This window comes from Felis catus, chromosome B2, assembly GCF_018350175.1.
Source record: "Felis catus isolate Fca126 chromosome B2, F.catus_Fca126_mat1.0, whole genome shotgun sequence".
In the NCBI taxonomy this organism is placed as follows: Eukaryota; Metazoa; Chordata; class Mammalia; order Carnivora; family Felidae; genus Felis; species Felis catus.
Genome location: NC_058372.1, coordinates 90,105,058 through 90,128,315, shown reverse-complemented (window position 1 = coordinate 90,128,315; position 23,258 = coordinate 90,105,058). Strand labels below are relative to the sequence as shown.

Here is a 23,258-nt window from a genome sequence, read left to right as displayed (position 1 = left end):
CTTGACGTCCTCTTTGCAGTTAGTTATGACTTCTGGGTGGTAAAATTTTTCAAGTTAAAAACAGATTCTATTATTTCCCTGCTGTTCTGTTACATTATCACAGGCACGTGTTTTCAGTCAGCTTCTCAGATTAGCAAAATAACCTGCATAATTGTAGTTTTAAAATGCATTTGATTTTGATGTTAGTTTTTCTCTTACCCTTGTGTTTCTCTTTGAGAAAACCCCTGACAATCTCCAATTTGTGTAAGCCAAAGTCATTCTTTATAGTAAACACAACTCCTGTTTGAGGGAAGCACCCCCAGCAGTGGGGGTTCTTTTAATGGACATGCTGTATTACTTTAATCTAACCCTTTTACCATCTGTTCTTCCCATAACAGTGAATGAAAAAAAGAACATATTTTATGTTTCAGGGTTACATTAGTAAAAAGTAAGATAAAAGTGATTTAAAAGCATGCATATGTTCTTAGTACAATGCAGTCTGCATCTGTGATGTTTTTTCTCATGGTTCAGACACAAATCAAGAGGAGAGCTGCTCATGCCTGATAGAGTGAAAGTTTTTCATAGAAAACAGGACTTTACCATAAGAGGGTCTCTCTCTATATTTTACAGCTAAAAATGATAAAAACCTCAATGACCTGCCAGAATAAAAATAGATAACTGTAACATCTATTATTGGAACATCTGGTATCTTTCCTGAGTTGGGTTATTGCTGCCACATCCAGATGAATGCAGAGCACCTGTCTGGAACATCCTGTTGAGGCAGGAATGAATCTCATGACATTAAAGGGAGACTATCTGTTGGTGTGATTGTGGTGGAAGAATGTCTCTGTGATCAGAAGACATCACCCAAGGGTGTGTGGAGATAGTTTACTGTAGGGTTTGAAGACAGCCTCCTTTGTGAAAACATGCTTGGGGACCTGGGCATCCATTACTGCTTAGAGGGTAGGACACTGTTGTCTTGGTAGCTAAATACACACGTCTAGATGAGTCTGGGGAATGGAAGGAGCAAGGGCTCTGGAATTGCATATCTCCTCTTAAACTTCATAGTCATGTGACCTTGGGCAAATTTTTCTTTTAGCTTCATTTGCTGCATCTGTAAATGGATTAATACTACTTTTTTAAAGTTTATTTATTTATTTTGAGAGAGAAGAGAGAGAAGAGACAGAGAGAGGGAATGAGGTAGGGGCAGAGAGAGAAGGAGAGCGAGAAACCCAAGCAGGCTCTGCATTGACAGAAGCCAATTCGGGAGTCAAATTCATGAACCGTGAGATCATGACCTGAGCTGAAATCAAGAGTTGGACGCTTAACTGACTGAACCACCCAGGCGCCCCTGGATTAATACTACTTTTAAGATGTTAGCATTTAATAAGATAGTGTCTGTGGGATCTCAGCATAGTGACTGGCACATAGCAAGTATTTAGTAATAGTAGCTATCATTGTTATGGGTATTAGTTAGCAAATGCCAATCACATAGTCAATTGCCTCTTAATCAGTCACAGTTTATTTCCCCTTCCTAAGCAACTATGGTATTAATAGAGCATAATGGCTCTCTGAACTCTTAAGCTATATCGTTTTTCTTTCCATTCAGGGCTGGGTCATTGTCTAACTTGTATTAAAGTTGTGTTCTGTGCACTATGTATGTTCTATTCACTAGTATAAGGGTGGGGCTGTATATCTCATATCATCATGCATACTGCTTTGTGAATAGTAGGCACTCGATAAATATAGAATGGATCACAGGATGAATTATTGCAAGAAGTTCCCATTGGATGCACATTAAGTCCCAGCTGATGGCTTAGACCTTTAACCAGATGAGGTATCAGTCTCTTCTGGAAGGGATGATTCTTTCATGAGCTGAATCCCAAAGGGGACCTGGGGGATATGGCTGTCCTTTGACATCCATTTCTGGCAGTCGTCCAAGCTCTTTGCCTGCCAGCTTTAGCCCACCTTTGGTGGGTGGCATTTGGCTTCATGTTTCATGAGAACAAGGGCATCTTTCATTTGACTCATTTTTAAGTTTGCCAACATCGATGCCTGTTTTGAAAATTAAATTTTAAATAAGAAATAGGGATAAATTAAGGTGCAGAGTATTCAGAATGATGACAGATTTTCTTAAAAAAGAGAAACAGAGATTTCAGTAAAATTAACCAAAAATTAATTTTCAGTAAACTTTCTTCATTTGACTGATTAAATAGGGAATTAAATCAGTCACCTTCTTAGCATTAAATATAGGAAAAAGTGCCGTTACTTTTTCAAAGGAAGAATAGCTATAGCTCCTAAAACATTGTTTTGTTTTACTTGAAGATAGTGTAGGTACCAACAATCGCTGGAAGAATCATCTACAGGACTTGCATGTATTCCCATCCATCATGATCCCATTATCTCTCCACCCTTAAAGCACAACTTTGGGCTTTTAATCAAAGCTTGAGCAATAAGAACCAGTGGTACTGGGGCGCCTGGGTGGGCCAGTCGATTGAGCGGTTGAGCCTTCGACTGTTGGTTTTGGCTGAGGTCACGATCTTTGTGAGATCCAGCCCCACACTGGGCTCTGTGCTGACAGTGCAGAGACTGCTAGGATTCTCTCTCTCCCTCCCTCTCTGCCCCGCCCCCACTTGTGCTCTGTCCCTCTCAAATAAGTAAACTGAAAAGAAAAAAAATAACCAGTTGTGGGGCAGGGGGGTGGCTCAATTGGGTAAATGTCTGACTCTTGCTTTCAGCTCAGGTCATGATCTCACACTTCGTGGGATCGAGCCCTGCATTGAACTCTGCGCTGACAGCACAGAGCCTGCTTGAGATTCTCTCTCCTTCCCTCTCATTGCCCCTCCCCACCCCCACTTGTACTCTCTCTCTCATAAATAAATAAACTTAAACAAACAAACAAACCAGTGGTACCAAAATGTACTTCAGCTTTGAAAATCAGAGTATTTGGAAGAAAAGGCTCTAGTGTTTAGGTGATTGGCCAGTGGCCTGATTTCTTTTTGCATTTGTGAGGTTGATTTCTTTATCCTTTAACATATATATTTTATCTCTTACATAACTGTAGGGTGGTACTGAAAGATACGACCTGTAGATAATGCAGTCTCGGGGGAAAAATCGTTTTTATAAGATGGTGATGTGATAAACATTCTTGTTTACCCAAATGAAAGTTATTAATTAAAGACATTTACATGATACATATATAACATGTTTGCATTTTAAGAGTGCTTTGATATATATTATTTGATCCTTGTTGCAATCCCATAATGTAGATAGTCTGTGCTATTCTGCAGATGGGAGAATCAAGACCCAAGGAAAGTGATCTTTTCTACAAGCCACACAGTAGTGCATAGGTATACTGCTACATAGTCACATGATAGTAGATCAAGGTCCTTCCATGTCTGAGTCCAATGTTGTTTCTACTGCACTCCAGTAGATAATTTTAAATTACATTTTAATGCATAAAATATTAATAGTCAGCAATAACAACAAAGATGTTTATAAAATTAAGTTACAGCTTTGTGGGTCAAGTTTCCTTTTCTTCAGAAAAATATTTCATTTAATGGTTTTGTGTCTATTTTATAATAAGGTATCAATGTGCTATATAGGGCTTTTTTTATTTTAAAATATTTATTTTGAAATTATTTCATACATAAGGAAAAGTTGCAAGACTAGGAATTATTTCTGTATACTAAACCTAGGCTCACCAGTACTTAACATTTTGCTTTTTTCTTTATTATTGTCATTCTCTTTCTTCTCTATCTTCCCTCATTTGTTTTCTCTGAATCCTTTCATAGTAGGTTCCATATGTGATGCCTGTTTACTTAAACCTTAACACTTCAATGTGTATTACTTGGTATAGTGATTCTTTAGAAGTAGGAAATTGCAGTTTTTGTTAGAATTGCCAAATTCCCCTCCTTAGAGGTTGTATCAGTTGCCATTCTTACCAGCAATATGTGGAATGCCTGCATCCCCACACTCTGCCAGGCAACGTATGGTCAAGCTTCTGAAGTTTTGCTAATCTGATGGCTGAGAAGTGGTATTTCAGTGCTGTTTTTCTAAATGTTTGTTTGTGTGTGTGTGTGTGAGAGAGAGAGAGAGAGAGAGAGAGAGAAAGAGAGAGAGAGAGAGAGAGAGAGAGAGAGAGAGAGAGAGATGGGCAGAGGAGAGGGAAAGAGAGAATCCCAAGCAGGTTCTGCACTGACAGCAGTGACCCCCACCTCAGGCTCAGTCCCACAAACCGTGAGATCACGACCTGAGGTGAAACCAAGAGTTTCACTGAGCCACCCAGGTGCCCCTTCAGTGCTGTTTTAATTTGCATTTATTTTATTAAGAAGTTAACTATCTTTTAATACGTCTAAGAGTTATTTTTATATTTTTCATGAGTAGTCCATTCATAGCTTTTGATCATTTTTCATTGTGCTTTTTTTTCTCTTTCTAGCTTTTGAATTGAGAAATTGAATTTGTTTTGATTCTCTCATTTTTATGAATTTAGGTGTCTAATGCTGCGTATCCCATAAATGAAGATATATAATATATATGAATATATGATATATAATAATATATATAATGATATATAATAATATATATAAATACATCATATATATTATTATACATAATATATATGATATATACCATATATATGAATATATATAATATATAATATCTTCATTATCTTTTTCCCAGAAATTCTGTAATTTATTTTTGTATTTGCCTATTTCCCCCAAGAGTTACTGAATAATTTTTTTTTAGGTGAAAGAGCTTTATAAAAAATTTATTTTTTATTCATCGTTTTCAGTGTTATCTGTAATATTTATACTTTGTGAAATTAACCGAGACTCTCTTTGTGAACTACTATTTGATCAATTTTGACGATTAGTCCTGTACACCAAGGTTTATTCTTTATTATCAGTGTGTAAGTTTCAATAGATAGCCCTAAAAGTTAACTAATTATTATTTTTAAGTCTTCTGTGGTCTTTAAGAAAAAAATCTAGGGATGCCTGGGTAGCTCAGTCGGTTGAGCATCCGACTTTGGCTCAGGTCACGATCTCATAGTTCGTGAGTTTGAGCCCTGCGCCAGGCTCTGTGCTGACAGCTCAGAGCCTGGAGCCTGTTTGAGATTCTGTGTCACTCTCTCTCTCTCTCCCTCCCCTGCTTGCACTCCATCTGTCTCTGTTTAAAAAATTAATAAACATTAAAAAAATTTTTTTATAAATCTACTTGTCCTATACTGAGAGTGGTTTCTTAGTCTCCTATTTCTCCTTGTATCTTCTGTAGTTTATTCTTTATATAGGTGGTATTGCTGTGTTAATTGATGCGTAGACAGAAAGACATAAAAAATGGTTTTAAACAAGACAGTGGTGTGATTAGATAAGTGTTTCAGAAAGGTCTCTGAGATAGCTGGGTTCTGGGAATACCCAATGGTAGCCGATGTTGGGGGCTCCTGGGGTTCATTTGTTTTTCCTGTGTCAGAAGAAAGTGAGAGTGGTGGTGTCCAGGGGCTCCAGGGAGGGGAGAATAGGGAGTTATTGTGTAATGGGCATAGAGTTTCAGTTTTGCAGAATAAAGAGTTCTGGAGACGGATGGTGTTAATGGTTGCACAGGAATGTGAATGTTCTCAGTGACACTGAAATGTACACTTAAAATTGGTAAGATCGAAAATTTTATGTGCATTTTACCACAGTTAAAAATAATTTAAAAAAAGGAAGAACACAATAACAATTAAAAAGGACCAGAAAGTGGAAAAAAAATACTGCTCTAGACATTTGTATATAGGTTTTTGTATGAATATAATTTTCATTTATCTGGAAAAATGTGCAGGATTACATATGGTAGTTGTACGTTCAGTATTTTTTTTTTTTTAGAAACTGCCAGACTGTTTCCCAGAGTAGTTGTACTGTTCTCCCACCGGTAATATATAGGTGACCCAGTTTTCCTGTCAGCATTTGCTGTTGTCACTATTTTTAATTTTAGCCAGTCTAATAGGTATGTGGTGATATTTCATTGTGGTTTTAATTTGTATCTCCCTAATAGCTAATGATACTGAAAATCTTTTCATGTGATTATTTATCACCTGCATATCTATTTGGTGAAATGTCTCTTCATGTCTTCTGCCCATGTGTTTTTTTATTATTGAGTTTTGGAAGTTCTTTATAGATTCTAGATTCTAGTCCTTTGTTGGATATGTGGCTTTGAAATATTTTCACCCAGTTTACAGCTTGTCCTTTCATCCTCTTAACAGAGTCTTTTGTAGAGTGAAAGTTTTTAATTTTGATCAAGTCCAATTTGTCAATTTTTTCTTCTATGCTTTGTGTTTTTGGTATCAAGTCTAAGAAATCTTTACCTAGCCCCAGATCTTAAAGATTTTCTTTTTTTGTTGTCATTTTCTGATAGTTTTACAATTTTACCTTTTTTTTTTTAATTTTTTTTCAACATTTATTTATTTTTGGGACAGAGAGAGACAGAGCATGAACGGGGGAGAGGCAGAGAGAGAGGGAGACACAGAATCAGAAACAGGCTCCAGGCTCTGAGCCATCAGCCCAGAGCCTGACGCGGGGCTCGAACTCCCAGACTGCGAGATCGTGACCTGGCTGAAGTCGGACGCTTAACCGACTGCGCCACCCAGGCGCCCCTACAATTTTACCTTTTATATTTAAATCTATGATTCATCTGAGTTAATTTTTATATAAGGTATGAGACTTAGGTTGAGGTTCATTTTATTTTTGCCTGTAGATGTCCAAGTACTTCAGTGCTGTTTGTTGAGAAATCTGTCTTTGCTTTGTTATATTGTTTTTGCATCTTCATAAAAACGCAGTTGGGCATATTTGTATGGGGTTCCTTTCTGGATTCTGGATTCTGTTTTTTATTGATCCATGCATGTATTTTTCCAACAATAGCACACAGTTATGATAACTATAGCTACTATGTGGTGAGTCTCAAAGTTGGGTAGACAGATTCTCTCTCACACTTTACTCTTCTTTTTCAAATTGTTCTAACAATTCTAGTTCCTTTGCCTTTTACATAAACACTATGCATTTATCGAAACTTTTCTGTCTTCTTTTAGTCACTTTCTCTGACCTTTTAAGTTGCTCTTTCCAATTTTGTTTCCTTGCATGTTTTCCAGCTTTTCTTCAATCTCCCTCATTAAATTTTTATTCAAATCTATTCTCCTTTTCACAGCGTGTAACTTATTCTTCACTTATTCGATTTCTTTGAATTTGGTCAGTTTTCATTGCATTTTTTCCTGTTTTGATGTTGTTGTTGTTGGGTGGAGTTTGGGGCCCATTTCTTAGTTTCAAAATTTCTGATTCCGGGTGTGTGCACATCCGTGTGTCTTGTTGGACGTACTTATTTCAGTTTGGTGTGTTGTCTTACAACTTTCCCTTATGGCATAGTCGGTTATTTGATGAGAATTTTTATCAGATGAGATGGTTATTTCCATTTCATGTTTTTTTTTCCTACAGGAGTTTTATAGGGAGTTTAATTTTTTCCCCCTACTCCTTAGCATTTCAGGAGTTGGGTTACTAATTAAAAAGCACTCTGTCTTGTCAGTTTTGTCAAATACAATTGTGTAAACGGATGACGATGCTGGTAGAGAGGCTACAGAGGAAGATGGGATTCACCTGTTACTGTTCTTCTTTCCTGTCTTCTGCACCCATGATTTCCTCCGTGTCCTCCTTTCCTTTCACTGCCATCTGTTTTATGGACACGACCCATTCTCAATTTATACTCTTCTCTTAGGAAAACGACACTTGTCTCGAGCTGCTACCTTAGATTTTGCTTGATTTTGAGCCCCTTTCCTGTGGCCAGTGCGGTGAACTACCAGATACTGACTTCTCTTCTTATTTGGGCACTTACTTGTGGTAACTGTTTTCTTTCTGCAGATGATTTTGTCTGTTTTCCCAATGTCCTAAGCTTCTCTTTCTCTCTCTCTTTCTCTGTGTTTCTTGGAGTCTCTTACACCTGCCCTTACCATACGCTCTGCACCTGCAGGTTCATAGCAGCTGCTGTTTGACTTTTTATTCTTATTTTTTAATAAGTAGTTTGACATTTAGCATATTCTCTGCCTCCTTGTAATGCCAGTAGGATGGGTCATGGGTGATTCAATTTGTGCTCTTTGTTGACCATATAAGTATGGGGGTAGAATGGGCAAAGAGGTACATATTCAAATGGCTGACATATGCTCATTCATACTCAGAAGACTCTAGAATATAATAATTTATTGACCAAAAGGCATCATGTAGTCCCTATAAAACTTGTGCCACAAGGGGATACTTGGGGGAAAATTGACATAACAGTAAAATAAAACTTACATAACAACTTTCTTTTTATACCATGGCAATAAAAATTCTTGGACTTGGATTATAGTCCTAAATAATTTATATTCTTTAAATAAGTGAAATATATGGACAGGCATAGGAATCCTCCATTTTAACACTAGAAAGGATACCAAATGATGATTATATCATATAGAATTTTAAAGCTGAAAGAAAAATTAGCATCTAATCTAATCCAATGTATCATTCTTCAGGTGAGGTTAAGAAAGACAATTTGCCTAAGGTTACTCTGAGAGTTACTAGCAGGATGGACCTGGAACCAGGTTCTCTTGGCTCCCTGTCCCTATTTCCTCTTCCGTTAAATGGCCTCTATTCTGGTTTGGTCTTTGGTAGGTTAAGTATCACCGTGACCCTTTTCCTGTTGCAACAGAAGAAATTAAATCACTTGCCTGAGATTGTACATGTAGTAAGCAGCAGAAGTAGGCGTGAGGATAGACCCAGAGGCTTCTCGCCTTCTTATGCAGCGTTCACTGATTGCACAGCATGCTCCGCACGTATTGGCTGCCTTCCTTCCTTTCTGCTCTCTCTCTTTCCCCTAAGACTTGATGAACACCTGAAATTTTTCAGATCAATTTATGGGTCTGTAGTGTTCTCCACAGAGTTGACACCTACTGCGGTTCATTTTAATGGGATGAATGTGGCTCAGAGATTTGATGGTGCACACAGGTGCAAGTATACAGGTCTTGAGAAACAAAGGTTTGCAGTTAGGCTTTTCCTCTGTGCCTCTAAAGCAGTGTGAGATCTTGGTCTAACTCAACCACCCAACTTTTGCCTGCTTCAAGGGCAGTGCGCCTGCTGTCATGGTTTCCTCACTATTGACAAGAGGCTTGTCCATCAAATTCGTCTTTGGGTGCTCGTGAAATGTATACCTCACGAATGCCGGGGTTGCCTTGTGTTGAATTTTCTTTGTGAGCGAAGGACAGAATGTTCTTCTCTGCTGCGCCAATAGCACTTCCCCATATGCACTCAGGGAAAGCTTTTTCCCCTCTCAACAAGGCTCGAAAGTCTTGACTGGAGTACTTCAGAAATAGACCTGGTTTATACTTTTATCAAAACAAGCAGAGTCTGGGCAATTCCTGGCTTGGAAGAGCACTGATGATCTGAAATTTTCCTGGGTAAGTGCACAAATGGTGTTACCAAAGGGCAAATGTCGAGCACTCTCATCCCCCCTCGGTAAGGAGACGTGTGCCAGCCCTCACTTGCTGAAAGTGAATGTGGTGTCTTAGAAAAAGAGAGGCTGGCATTCATGGGAAGAAAAGACTGATGGCAGGTGGAGGTGTGATGTAGGGAAATGGCACTCAGGATCCCTTGTTGTGCTCATCTTATGGTTCTACAGGGAAAGAAGTTGCATTTACTTTTTTTTTCTTGGTGGAATATGCTGATAGTCCACGTGTACCTTTGGAAAATAATTAAAATAATAATTAGATATGGTAATAGAAAAATCTTGAGCTTAGAATTTGTGTAGCACTCTTTCCTGAACTTGCTATGTTATTAGCATACTTTGGATTTCCCCCAGGGGAACCTCTGTACCTCATCTCTCTGGCTCTAAGAGCCCCAAGCAGAGCTGCCTGAATTTCTCCTAGGCTCCCCCACAGCACCACACATCCATCCCTCTTTCTTCTGGGGTAAGAAATAACATGTAAGTGGACTCATATTTTAGTTCCTGAGACTATATTTTGGTTCCTGCCACTTTTCTGGAAATCTAACATTGGATCCTTTTTTCTCTCCTTGACAGTGTCCTCTCTCAAGGGTAAAATCATAGTTTGGAGTGCAGGCTTTGAGACCAGATAGACTGTGGGGTGGCCATACCATCTTATTAAAACCCCCCAGTGATGCAGTTTCCCCATCGAGGAAATGGAGATATGTTACTGTCCAGGAGGCTGTGAGGATTCAATGATATAATGTATGTACTATGGTTAGCAATTGCCAAGCACACTGTAAGTTCTCAATAAATGCCATCTATTATGATCTTGGCAGGTAATCTCTACACGGCACCTAGATTTGTGTTTGGCATAAGTAAGCAAAAACTGGTAGAAATCGTATTACTCTTTAGTGGCTCATGAGGAACTTCAAATTGAGCATACCTCCTAGGGAGGTTTGTCACACCATTTATATTTTCTTTCAACACCAGATCACACACTCTGGCCACAGGTGAGCAGTGTGATCCCAGCACAGTATTGCCTGCGGCTGTTTTGCCCTGACAATCCTATGCATATTTGAAAGTTTACTTTAGGAAGCAAGAAACACATCCTAGTGAATAGACTCAGTCTGTATGGGCAAGGCTTTTTAAAAGTATGTTTGCCATTGAATTAGTTAGCCCTTTATTAACTATCCTATTGTGTATCAAGCATGGCCCTCAGAGCACTAAGTCTGGCATGAAGAGTGAAGAGGGTGCAGCACTTTGGAACTTAAACCTTATTTTCATTTTGTCTTTTAATTAAGAAAAAAATTCTGAACAGTAAATTGAAATAGAATATAGAGCTTTCTTGGACTCTCCCTTTGGCACTCCCATTTGGGTAGTGATGAAGAGCTTGGGTTTCAATCTTGACTGCCACTCACTAACCTGGGCCTGAACAAATCATTTTCTCTTTGGGCCTTAGTTTCTCTATTCATGCAATGGGTTACCAATATCTTCATGAAAGTGTTAATATTAAAAAACGAGGTGAAGTCACTCACAGGAAGTACTTCCAGCAGTGGGTGGTATTTAGTTCCCCCCTGTTTGTTATTATTTTCATCTCCTCCTTTCAGCAGCCAAAAGGATTTTCTTTTGAGACACTATGGCTCTTTAACTGATTCCAAGTCAGAGGTGCCCAGTGTGGTGCTAGAGTTTATAGAGCTTAACCTGGTGCCTTAAGCCCAATGTGACCTTAGTGGTGCTTGCAGAGTAAAAAGGCTATTTTTTTGTTGTTGTTGAAATGTACTTTCCTCACTCTTTTTGTTTCAGTATTCGGGATTTCACACGGAAAGATCTGAATCTGATCACGACAGCCAGTGGGGTGGAAGTCCCCTGACAGACACAGCCTCTCCGCAGCTCCTGGACCCCGCGGAGAGGCCAGGATCTCAGCATGACGCGTCGTGCGCCTACAGACAATTCTCTGACCGCAGCTCTCTCTGCTATGGCTTTGCGCTGGACCATTCCAGGCTGGTGGAGGAGAGGCATTTCCACACCCAGGCCTGCGAGGGAGGCCGGTGTGAGGCAGGCAGGTACTTCCTGGGAACGCCGCAGGCCGGGAGGGAGCCCTGGTGGGGCTCTCGTGCAGCCTTGCCCTTGACCAAGTCCTCCCCAGAAAGCAGAGAAGCCTATGAAAACAGCATGCCTCACATCGCTTCAGTGCACAGGATCCACGGTAAGGGTAGTTGAAGTGACTCCTGAGCCGGCAGCTTTGAGCCCCTGGGCAGGTTTCTAATATTCTAGGTTTGACACTGGAGTGACTCACCCAGTGGTCTTCTCCTTTGAAATTACACACCAGCAACTCACACTAGGGGGGTTTTACAAACCAGAGCCACTCATTTGAAGTGTATTAATTTTTGGTAATGTTTGCCAAATGCATTTATTTTTGACAGGTGAGTAAAAATGATTCCCATTTTGAGTATCATAGAAAGTGTAGAAATTAAGGCCAATTTTTTAGGAAGTCTGTTGAACTTATAATTGGTATGCACTTAAATTTCTTGCGTGTTAGTTTCTTCTGTACTCTGATGCTTCAGATGTGGACCTCGGTAGTTTTGGGGCTCGTGTAGTAGTGCTTCTCAATAAGGACACCACTGTTGGGGAGGCCAGGCTTTGCTTCATGGCCTGTCACTCACTTCACAGGTGATTTACCCTTCCTGGCCCTCTGGGCATTAAATACTGATAACCACCCCTTTCCCCCATTATTAGGACAACCCATTGGTCCCTGTGAGTAAAGGATGAAGTGATAGAGAGAACCCATGGAAAACTTCCCCTTGGGATTATGACACAGTTTTACGAGCACACAGAAATGGGCACTATGGTTGAAGTCTTCAGTGGCAGTAATGCTCTTCTTTGTTCATTTCAAAGTTCACTGGTGAAGGAAAGCCCTTTCTGTCCATTCCAAGTGTGGGTCCAAGCAGGTCTCTGACACCCTCCCTATTTCATTACAAGTCAGTGTCCTTTAGACTGACCTGACACGATGATGTTACTCTTCTTGCTGGGTCTTTAGGATGAGAAATGTGTTAGACAATGTTGTACTCACCCATAGTCTCCTGTCAGATACCACCCAGGCACTGACTGTCTTCTGTGAAGGATTTTAATTTGTTTCCATTTTTGCTTTTTTATTTTTCTGCTCTTGCTTTGAGTATCTCTAGTATGGTAGACTGGTAATGGAAACCCAGGGCAAAGGGCAATTGCTTGCCAAAGAATGGAGTGAAGTGAAAATCCTGGCTTAACCTACATGGTCTGGAAGACAATATTAGAAATAAAATAAGAAGAAAAAGGAAAAGGAAAACAATGAATAGTGTGATCCAGGGCTTCTCTGCTGCATTAAGCAGTTTACAGCTTTCGTATGTCCCTTCCTGATTTTCTTCTCTCTTTTTATATTGACTTCAGAATGCTTTGAGACTAGTGGAATTTATGGAATATATTTTGGATGCATTATTCCTCTATATTAGATCTCTCTCCTTGGTTCAGAACAGATTGTTATTAACATTTAAAACACTTATTTGTTTGTTTATTTTTTAAAAACATTTATTTATTTAAATTCAAGTTAGTTAACAGACAGTGTAGTATTAGTTTCAGGAGTAGAACCCAGTGATTCATCACTTCCATCTAACACCCGGTGCTCATCCCAACAAGTGCCCTTCTTGTTGTCCGTCACCCATTTAGCCCATCTCCCCACCCAACACCCTGCCAGCAACCCTCGGTTTGTTCTCTGTATTTAAGAGTCCCTTATGGTTTGTCTCCCTCTCTGTTTTTATCTTTTTTTTCTTCTCTTTCCCTATGTTCCTCTGTTTTGTTTTGTTTCTTAAATTCCACGTATGACTGAAATCATATGATACTTGTCTTTCTCTGACTGACTTATTTTGCTTAGCATTTATTCTTCACCTTATTTCAGAAACAATCTAAGATACCAGAATTACTGTATGAGTATATGTGAAGCTGAGATATATACCTCTAGATTTGAGAAAAAGATACTTATGTTTTTGATTGGGACAAGATATATTTGTATGTGTGTGTATATATATATATATATATATATATATATATATATATATATATATCTCCATACATACACATATGAATATATATATTTAACCCTCAAATAGTTATAAAACTAGCATTAGAGCTTTATTGTAACTCTACTTATGATACACTTAATAATTTTAACATTTTAGATGATTTATTTAGAATTGGGAAAGTAGTCCAGTCTATATCATTGTCTTCCTCAAATCCAATGGAAAGCATTTTCTAAGTATCAGTTTAACATAACATTTCTTTAGAAAATAACATAAACCAAATGCTATGCGTTTTAATTTTATTTTTTACAGTCAGGCAGGTCCAATGATATGCATACATGGAGAAGTATAAACACGCTACCATTTTGCTAATTGACATCCACAACCCATGAACAAGGTTTACCTTCTAAAAAAACTCGTGATAAACTTCCTCTCCACTTAAAAGCCGCTGAAAACTATGAATGCCAGGATGATAGATTGACGCTTTGTTTGTCATGAAAGCCTGTGTCTGTTTCAAATATTGGTGCATATAGTTAAAATGAAAGATGAAGGTTTCTTTTAATAGGAAAAAGAAAATGCCCTTGCATTTTGGGGGGTGAATTTTGAGACCACTTTTTACTTTTTCTAATTTCTAGGGCGAGGTCACTGGGATGAAGATAGCGTGGTGAGTTCTCCAGACCCTGGATCTGCCAGCGAATCAGGTGACCGATACCGCACTGAGCAGTATCAAAGTAGCCCACATGAACCTAGCAAAATTGAAACTCTGATAAGAGCCACCCAGCAAATGATTAAAGAAGAAGAGAACAGATTGCAGCTAAGGAAAGCCCCCCCAGACCAACTGGCCTCCATTAATGGAGCTGGGAAAAAACACTCCCTCTGTTTTGCAAACTATCAACAGCCCCCACCAACAGGGGAAGTCTGCCACGGCTCTGCTCTTGCCAACACTTCACCATGTGACCACATCCAGCAGAGAGAGGGAAAGATGCTGAGCCCCCACGAAAATGACTATGACAACAGTCCCACTGCACTGTCTCGAATAAGTAGTCCCAATTCGGATCGCATTTCAAAATCCAGTTTGATCCTAGCTAAAGACTATCTACATTCGGAAATGTCTCCACATCAGACCGCGGGAGACCATCCCGCCGTCTCTCCAAACTGCTTTGGTTCTCACCGGCAGTATTTCGATAAGCATGCTTACACATTAACTGGATATGCCCTGGAGCACTTATATGACACTGAAACCATTAGAAACTATTCCTTGGGCTGTAATGGCTCACACTTTGATGTAACTTCCCATCTAAGGATGCAGCCAGACCCAGCACAAGGACACAAGGGAACATCTGTTATAATAACCAATGGAAGCTGATGTTTTTCTAAAATATTTTGTTCTTTAAGGATCTCTGAAACATATTTATAGTTTAATACCCCATTACTAGCATTTACTATGCCACAGATGGTTAGAGAGGATAATTTAAGTTACTGGGTATTTGACATGTGTTCCTGTGAAATCAAAGAAAAGAGCACTTGCGTTCAGGGTTACACACAGATAATGGAGCTAAAGTGAATACATAAATTGCCCCTCTAATTATATGGGAGCCAGAATACATAAATTTTGAATTGAAAAGTACTCTTGTAGATTAAGTGAGCATATACGCCACATGAAAGACTGGTGGAGGACAGCATTGCATAGTGAGGATCCAGTAAACCTCATACACACAGACCAACCACGACCCACAGACTGCTGTGCACACTTTGCATGCAGAAATATAGACTATACACCTTAAATACAACCCAAACGGGTAAGTTTTCTTAACCTTAGCACATTAAGTGTATTCAAGAAATTTTCCTTCCTAAAATAACTGAGAAAGAGAGAGATACATCTTGTAAACCGGTTTCTTAATTGTGGTTTTGACCAGCCAGCTCATTTGGTTCAGGCATAAATTAGGGAAATCGTTCTGGATATGGTACAAGAATGAGTTTCCACCTGGTATCCATTATAAGCAATCAGGAAGTGGTGATTTTTCACCTTACTTTTGAGTTAGACAAGGAGCAGGATCACACTGACATAGCAGTGAGGGTTTTCTAAGTAAAAGCACCGAGATGTTGGGACACACTTCAAAAACCTAGTGTGCCTAACTGGAAATAGTTTACTAAAGATGGAAAGGCCAGAGGCATAAGAAATGAAATGATATCTCAACACAACAATTTAAGGCTCAGAATATGTAATCAACATATTTGAGGCTTATGAAACCAACCGAATAAAATCCTCAAACCAATTCACCAAGAAAAAAAAGGTTGATCACTACAGAAAATAAGTAAGGGAAGCCAGTGAAGTGCTACATAGCAGCGGTGTAAGTGTTTGAAAAACATTTCAAAGCACAGATGTGCAAATGTGACAACATGTGGAGAGCCTCAGGAAAGAGCCTCAGATAAAAGCATGGGCTGATAGACAAGTGGTTAAAAAAGTGCACGAGTATACTTCGATTGAAAGAACATGCAAAGCTCTCATTTTCCTTATTGTTTGTAAATGGCAAAAACAACAAGCTTGGTGTTAAGTTCGTGTGATATGGTAGAAAGACCAGCAGACTGGAATGCAAGATCTCTGGGTTCCAGTTCTGACACTGCCTGTAACCCATTTGGGGAATATTGATGCCTGGGCCCTACTTTCTTTGTCTGTATGGCTATTCTGATGTTTCATGGTTTTGTGGATCGTTGGTGCAGCAGAAGTATACTTGTTAACCAGTTAACTCTGTGCTGTCAGTTGTCAAGACTGATCACTCTGGCTTTTCTGCCCTCGTACAGAGGTCTAGGTGCTTTGTAACTTCAGCAGGTACAGGGGCTCTTTTAAGCATGTATAGCTGTGATCAACTTTCTGGTTCAGCCAAAATGTAGACGGTAGAAACTGATGAGGGAGCAGAAAAAAAAGTAAGATTTATTTAATGCGCTGTTCTCTAGGAATCAAAGCAAAGTGACACAAGTGATTAGAGAAATTTCATAGGTAGTATTTCCTGGGCGTCCCATGTCTCAAACTCTTGCCATATGCAAGGAGGGGAATGTATTGGAAGAAACTGACTTATAATTTTGAAGGCAGAACATGACATTGACCACTCAGGGATTAGTACTCTGTGTTCATCATTTAACACAGTTATTTGACAGTTTATGGGTAGGTGACAATCTGAATGATGATAATTGGAGAGAAGAAGACCGGGATGTTTGTATAGAAGAAAAGAGGCTACATGAAATTGAGTAAGTATTTCTTGGGTATGACATAGAAACATTTGTCTTCTAAATGGAAAAAGTTTCTCACAAGTGAGAAAGTTAGTGGTTATCATATATACTGTCAAAAAAACTTCAAAGAACAATAAAAATGACATTTTGGGCCATAGAAGCGAAAGTGTTCAGTGATTTTGAGACAAATATTTATGAAAAAACCCTGGAATACATAAAATACATTTTTGTTCAATTTGAAGCATGAAGTAGGAATGCTAACATGTTTGGAGAATTCTGTAGATGGGTAAATGGTTCAAAGACACAGGTATCTGAAGAATATGGTGTATTTTGGAAAGGAAATCTATACAGATGGGTTTTATTGATGGATATACATTCTACCAAAAATGTCAGAGACAGATGCTATAAAATAAATAGAACCTTAAGAATCAAGGGAAATGAACTGATGTAAAAGATAAGAATGTCATTAAAGAGATTTCACTTAAATTTTAAAATGATATAGTTAAGTGATGAAAAATAAATTATGAACTTTACAAATGGGGTAATCAGAAGGAATAATGCTCTTTAAAATGATATGACCCATATTTTTAAGTGAAGACAAAATTAACTACATTAGATCTTAATTAAAAATTTTGGCCCAGTTTTAAATACAAAGCATTTATTTAGTTTACAGGTCAATAACTTTATAGTAGCAGATTTATTACATTACATATAATGCCTTATAGGCCCATAATATTATATAGCTTACCTTTTTTGCAATGTGGCATAATTATTACAAAATGACCTCAAAATAAGATGAGACAGTTTATGACAAAGTACCTTTTTAATATACACAAAAATGTGTTCAAATTTATTTATAATCTGCATTATCTTGTCCTGTCCAATAACATATTTCCTCATAATGAAGATGGCATCTGTGTCTTCTTAAGATATGGGATGTAAAATGCGTATGTTCCCAATAACTTAAAGTTAAATTGGCTTTAGTTTTAGTCCTTAATTTCCATAACTTTGCTAAATGTTGAGAATCATGACACTAGATTGAAATAGAGAAGTCTGATTTTTATACCCCCTTTGGAATTCATAAAAATGTGCTATATCCAATTATTAGTATCATATGTAGCAATTCCATTAGAGGATACAAAGTTCATGCTTTCTAGGAGTAGTAAGAGTATCTTTATTGCCCATTTTACGTACCTGTCATACCCAATTTAAAAATTTGGATGACCAAAGAAATAAATAAATATTTTCCCAATGTTTCTTGAGAAAATTCCATTAAAACCTTTGAGAATATACAGATGTGATGTATTATTTTTAGATGCATGATATTAATGTTATAATCACTACAGGTCGGACAATTCAGTGTACTTCAGTTTCACAAGTCTTGTGACATACTGTGCTGAATATAATGGGCTAGCTTTTCTAAGCTGTAATTGTCTGATCCAGGATAATATGACACAGTGCTGATGTGACATTCAAAATGAGACAGGATGCAATAAATGATTTGCTTGCCTTCAGTGTTTATACAGAAAACCCACTTATTCTCTCTTGATTATATTTTATAGGGCTAGAATACTTCCATCGGGTACTATTCTTAATTCTCTCTACACCCTGCTGCCACATGCTGCCTTTGGGCAGAGAATCCCACTTAAAATGAGCTTTAATGGGATCGTCCAGAAAAGGATAATATGCTCCATTTTCTTTTATTTTTTAAATGAGGGATAAGGATCTATTCAATAAAAGGTCATTTGGAAAATATGCATAGCTATTTTAAAATCAAATGAAAGGCTTTTTACCCCCCAAGACCTAGACCAAATAAGTTTGATAGAAGACACTACAGCTGAAGAGACATTCTGAATACAGATATGTTATTTTATAGCTCTCTCTCTTTCAAGAGTAGGACATTACTAAGATAGTCAGTGCAATTCTATTAGTACTAGTAGTATTTGGAAGTGACAGAGTGAATGCTGATATTTGGAAAATTGAGGATTTGGCTATTTGGGGGGGGGGTCGCTTAGTTTTCCCAGTGGAATAGCTTACACTTTAATATACTTTCTTTGATTTAAAAAGTTTGAATGTCCAGATTTGGTTCCCCAGTTCAACTCAAACCATAGAACATAGATATACATTCTATTTTCTGAATGATTTAACAAAGAATGTGAATCCTATGGCTCTCCAAATAAGTGATTCAATTTTAATGTAAATGTGTTTTTGTGAATAGGAATTTGACTCTAAGACAACAAATCTATTGGTTAGTTCTTATTGGGACATGCATTGCAGATAAATTATCGTTCTAGACTTTAAATGAACAACAGAACAACTATGGACACATGTAAAGGGTATGTTACATAGAAAATACTCTTGGGGGAAATTTCCATGTGGTGCTCATTTCTTGTGCATAAAAGTTGTACGGGTAGCGCTCAACTTAAAACGTGATACTGTGCTCATATCCAAATGGGGATTTGTTCAGAGTTCCTTCTCTAGCACTGTATGCAGAAAGGCCATACGTGTGAGTATGTATGTGTGTATGTATGTGTGTGTACACGCACATACATACACACACAATTGTAAAGCAAGTAACAAGATTCTGTTCTACTGTGCTCCTTAAAAACTGATGGTTCACATGAGAAATCCTAATAATTTCAAACCAAACACTTATAATTTTATTTATTGCAATTTTGCTGCATGGGACTTTGCTTTCATACACCTACATAGTGGAGAGTTTGTCCTAGTTTGCTGATCTGGAACACATTTAATCACATTTGAATTTACACCCAACAACCCTGATGTGTTTACATTTCAAAAGAATTGAAATTGGCGTGGAAAAAGTTTTAGAAGTACTGCAACTTTTTTCCGTTTTTTTCCAAAGGGAATTATTTCAAAAAGAAAAATGAAATGTACGAGTAGGCACTTCAAAAAAAGATAAAGTATTTTATGTTTGTTTTTTGACTGACATGCTATAAAAAGGCTTATATTTGTGAAAGAAGATACTGATTGCTGATATTTCAAGTACCATCTTGCAATGTATAGTTTTTAGTGACATCGTAGTATAAATCTGTAATTTGAACTTTTGCTTTGGAATGTAAAGTAGAAAATATTAGCTATGTCAATGATATCTTGCAAAGTGTTCCCATTTATAATTATTTATATTGTAAATAGCTTTCTGAAGTAAATTCGAAGTTAATGTGCATAAAATGTATTTATTATGTGAGGAAGTTTTTTGGTTTAAAATATAGTTACCAATATGCAGTTTGAGTCTGGATTATTCATTGCATGATAAGTCCATAGGATAAAACAGACTGTCAACTAGAAGATGGAACTGTAAAGAAATAAGAACCATTTGAGCTCCAAATTCTGTTGGAACAGGTAACACACACATACACACACACTTTAGGAGCCTAGCAATAGAAGCTTACATATATACACACTAACTATTAAGTAATGGGTCTGATTTTCACTAGATACTAGAAAATGATTTCTCAATTTAGAACATCTTAAGAAGGACTTCTTTGGTCTCCACTTTGTTAAAATAAAGCAAGAAATTTAAAAGTACAGATTACATTTTTTTAATGTCTATTTTTGAGAGAGGAGACAGAGTGTGAGCAGGGGAGGGGCAGAGAGAGTGAGGGAGAGACAGAATCTGAAGCAGGTTCCAGGTTCTGAGCTGACAGCACAGAGCCTGACGTGGGGCTTGAACCCATGGACCGCGAGATCATGACCTGAGCTTAACCTACTGAGCCACCCAGGCATCCCAAAAAGTACAGATTACATTTTTAATGTTCAAGGGAAAAGAAAACCCAAATAGGAGACTTTTTAGTTTTCTGTCACTTAAAAACATATAAAAAACATATCTTGAATAATTTGATTTTGGAATCAGAAGTGCTTTTTAAATCTATAATTAGTAATTTAGGTCAAACAGAAATAAATTTCCAGGTAGTTCACAGCACCTGACATGTTTTTTTTTTCTTTCAGGGATTTTTGATATACTTTGATGTATTCTAGAAATTGTCAACCTTAGCCAATTTGACAAACTTGCACAATATATTATTAATTCAATAGAAATGTTGTTTGTATTTCAAAAAACTTTTTTTGACAAAGTTGCCCCAAGTATCATCACCATTAATATTATAGCATTTATCAGATATTTTCCAACATGATTTTGTAAATAATTGTTTTAACGTTTTTTTTTCTAAAAGTAAAATTGTTTTCACCTACTTTATTTGAATTTAATCTACATTTATCGGATACTAGTATATGCCTCAAATGGGATAGACACCAAGAATCTTCCTCATTGTACAGCATTATAGCAAAGCACATATAGAGGCTTCTTGATTTTCCTTTTGTGCTTTGAAACTGTAAATTCTTTACATAATCATAAAAATGACAAGCATTTATTGAAGCACCATGTAACAGACACTGAACCAAGCTCAGATTATCACTGAAGTCTGAAGAGAGACCATCACTGAAGGAAATATCAATATGCTTCACTTCATTAATGAGGAGAGTGAGACTCAGAGAGGTTAAGTAACTCAGTGGCACAAGCAATAAGTGATGGAGATGAAAATTGAACCCAGGAAGGTTTACTCCAGAACTTTACCTTACTTCAGTCTGCTTTCCTTATGTAATTAAAATATAAGTGAAAGGAAACATTGTCTAAATGGTGGTTGCACAAAACAGACCACTCATTTCAGTCAAGGGTGGCTCCAGTAGCCCATGTATGGTCTTAGGGCTGGGGATGCTATTTCTCCATCATTCCACTGACACATGATGACCAGCCTGAAGGAGACAGAGGCCAAGTCCGCTACCCCCTTATGTGATACTTTGCTTCCTGCCATATGAACGTTCTGATGTTTCTTTTACATGAACGTGATACCAAGAAAAGTCTAGAGCACAATTAATTACAGGTAAAGTATTTTAACAGATTTCCTATTACTTGAGAATGTTTTGAGGCTTTTTCAATAAAATACAAGTGGCTTAAATAGTAATTAAAAACTATACATTAAAAAAACTATACATTTTTTACCCAATATTTTCAGGATATGCACCAAAATAAAAGTATTACTCATAATTGTCATTAAATACTCTGTCTTATTTCATGAAAAATTTTCCTTCCTCTTTGCATAAAGACCAAAGCCCACACCATCAAGAACGATGCATCAGTATTGCCTGTATTATTTAAGGGCCTGGTTTCGAGGGTGCTTTGCGGGTAGAGCTTACTGCTTACTGGGCTGCTTCAACTACCACATTATGTGTTTTCCTCGTTTGAAGGAAACTGCTCAAAAGTGATCTGACAGGAAGGCCGCCCTCTCAGAACACAGATGATTCCTATAAGAAGTCTTTAAGCACCAGCATGAGCCTGCTGGGATCAGTCTGTCTCTGATGATGATGGTAGTAACTCCCGGGTGCCAGCAACCCACGCAGCCTGTATGACCATCCCTGGCCCTTGGCCTCTGCTTCACAGTGTCCTGAGAGTCGATCCTTTGTAGCCCTTCTTGGCCTTTTCATAATTATGCTTTATAACTTAACATGTGCTGTATTTACTTATGGAATTAGATCCAGGGTGGGAGAAATGTAAAACAGCCCCTGCTTTGGGAGTTTGTAAATAATCTTTGCTTTGTTCAGCTTCCCCCAGGTCAGGCTCCTGTGTGGGGAGTAATTCCATATGGGAATCTTACTTGAGTGCCATCTAAGTCAACCTGAAAGGAAATCTTGGCAGTATCTCCTGAGCCATAAGGAAATCATTCTCAGTTTCTGGTGAGGATTTTCTGATAGCTTTGTGTGATATATATATATATATATATATATATATATATATATATATATATTTAAAGCTGAACCAAAAGAGTCTTTTTATGGATAAAGTCTTCAGAGTTCACATGGGAACATATAATTGGGATCTAATGTGAGAAGAATCATTCAGACAGTAATGAGGCTCGTTATTCAGTCGTTTCTACATTTCTAATTTCAGCCCTTGTGTTAGTCGCATGCCCCATTAGTTAGGCTAGACAGGTTTATCTATGGCGTCATGCTAAACCTTTTAATTTAAAAGGTCAGAGACACATTTTTAATAAGCATTTGCAATTCTGTTATATAATTAAAGTTTATCAATAGCTAAGAAATATTTTTTCAGGGTGGCGAAGAGAACAAGTGGAGAAACTAGCAAGTTTTTACGTCACTTAAAAACCTCTTTCAGTCACCTGTATACCTTGTTTAAATACCTACATCTGCTATATAATTAACCCTGATATTTTTTCCTGCATAAAATTAAAATATGTAGAAGGTGGCTTTTAATGTAAGACATAGAATGTTTTATTTTTGAAATTTATTTTTCTTTCACGGACACTGATGCTGTTCCATTTAATGTTCCCAAAAGGAAATAAGATGCCTGAAAAATTCTAGCACCCTTTCACATTCCCTTTGGTTGGTTTATGGCCAGGTCTCCTTCTTTTGAGACTTTATGGCATATTGCATTGCTCTGAATTTTTACTTTTGTCTCCAGCTTCCCTCGTCTCACAGACATGTTATTTTGCT

The 23,258-nt window shown here is 37.7% G+C and overlaps 1 protein-coding gene across 5 annotated transcripts in view; it reads left to right on the top strand.

Moving 5' to 3' along the window:
• Nucleotides 1–19,976, top strand: part of SIM1 (SIM bHLH transcription factor 1) — a 69,390-nt gene extending 49,414 nt beyond the window's left edge. For all 5 annotated transcript variants that reach the window (XM_023254196.2, XM_023254195.2, XM_045057885.1 and 2 more), the window contains 2 exons: nt 11,257–11,659; nt 14,138–19,976. In XM_023254196.2, the coding sequence (XP_023109964.1) occupies nt 11,257–11,659; nt 14,138–14,868 (1,134 nt within the window). In that variant the 3' untranslated portion in view covers nt 14,869–19,976. The remainder of the gene's footprint in view (nt 1–11,256; nt 11,660–14,137) is intronic.
• The last annotated feature ends 3,282 nt before the right edge of the window (nt 19,977–23,258 follow it).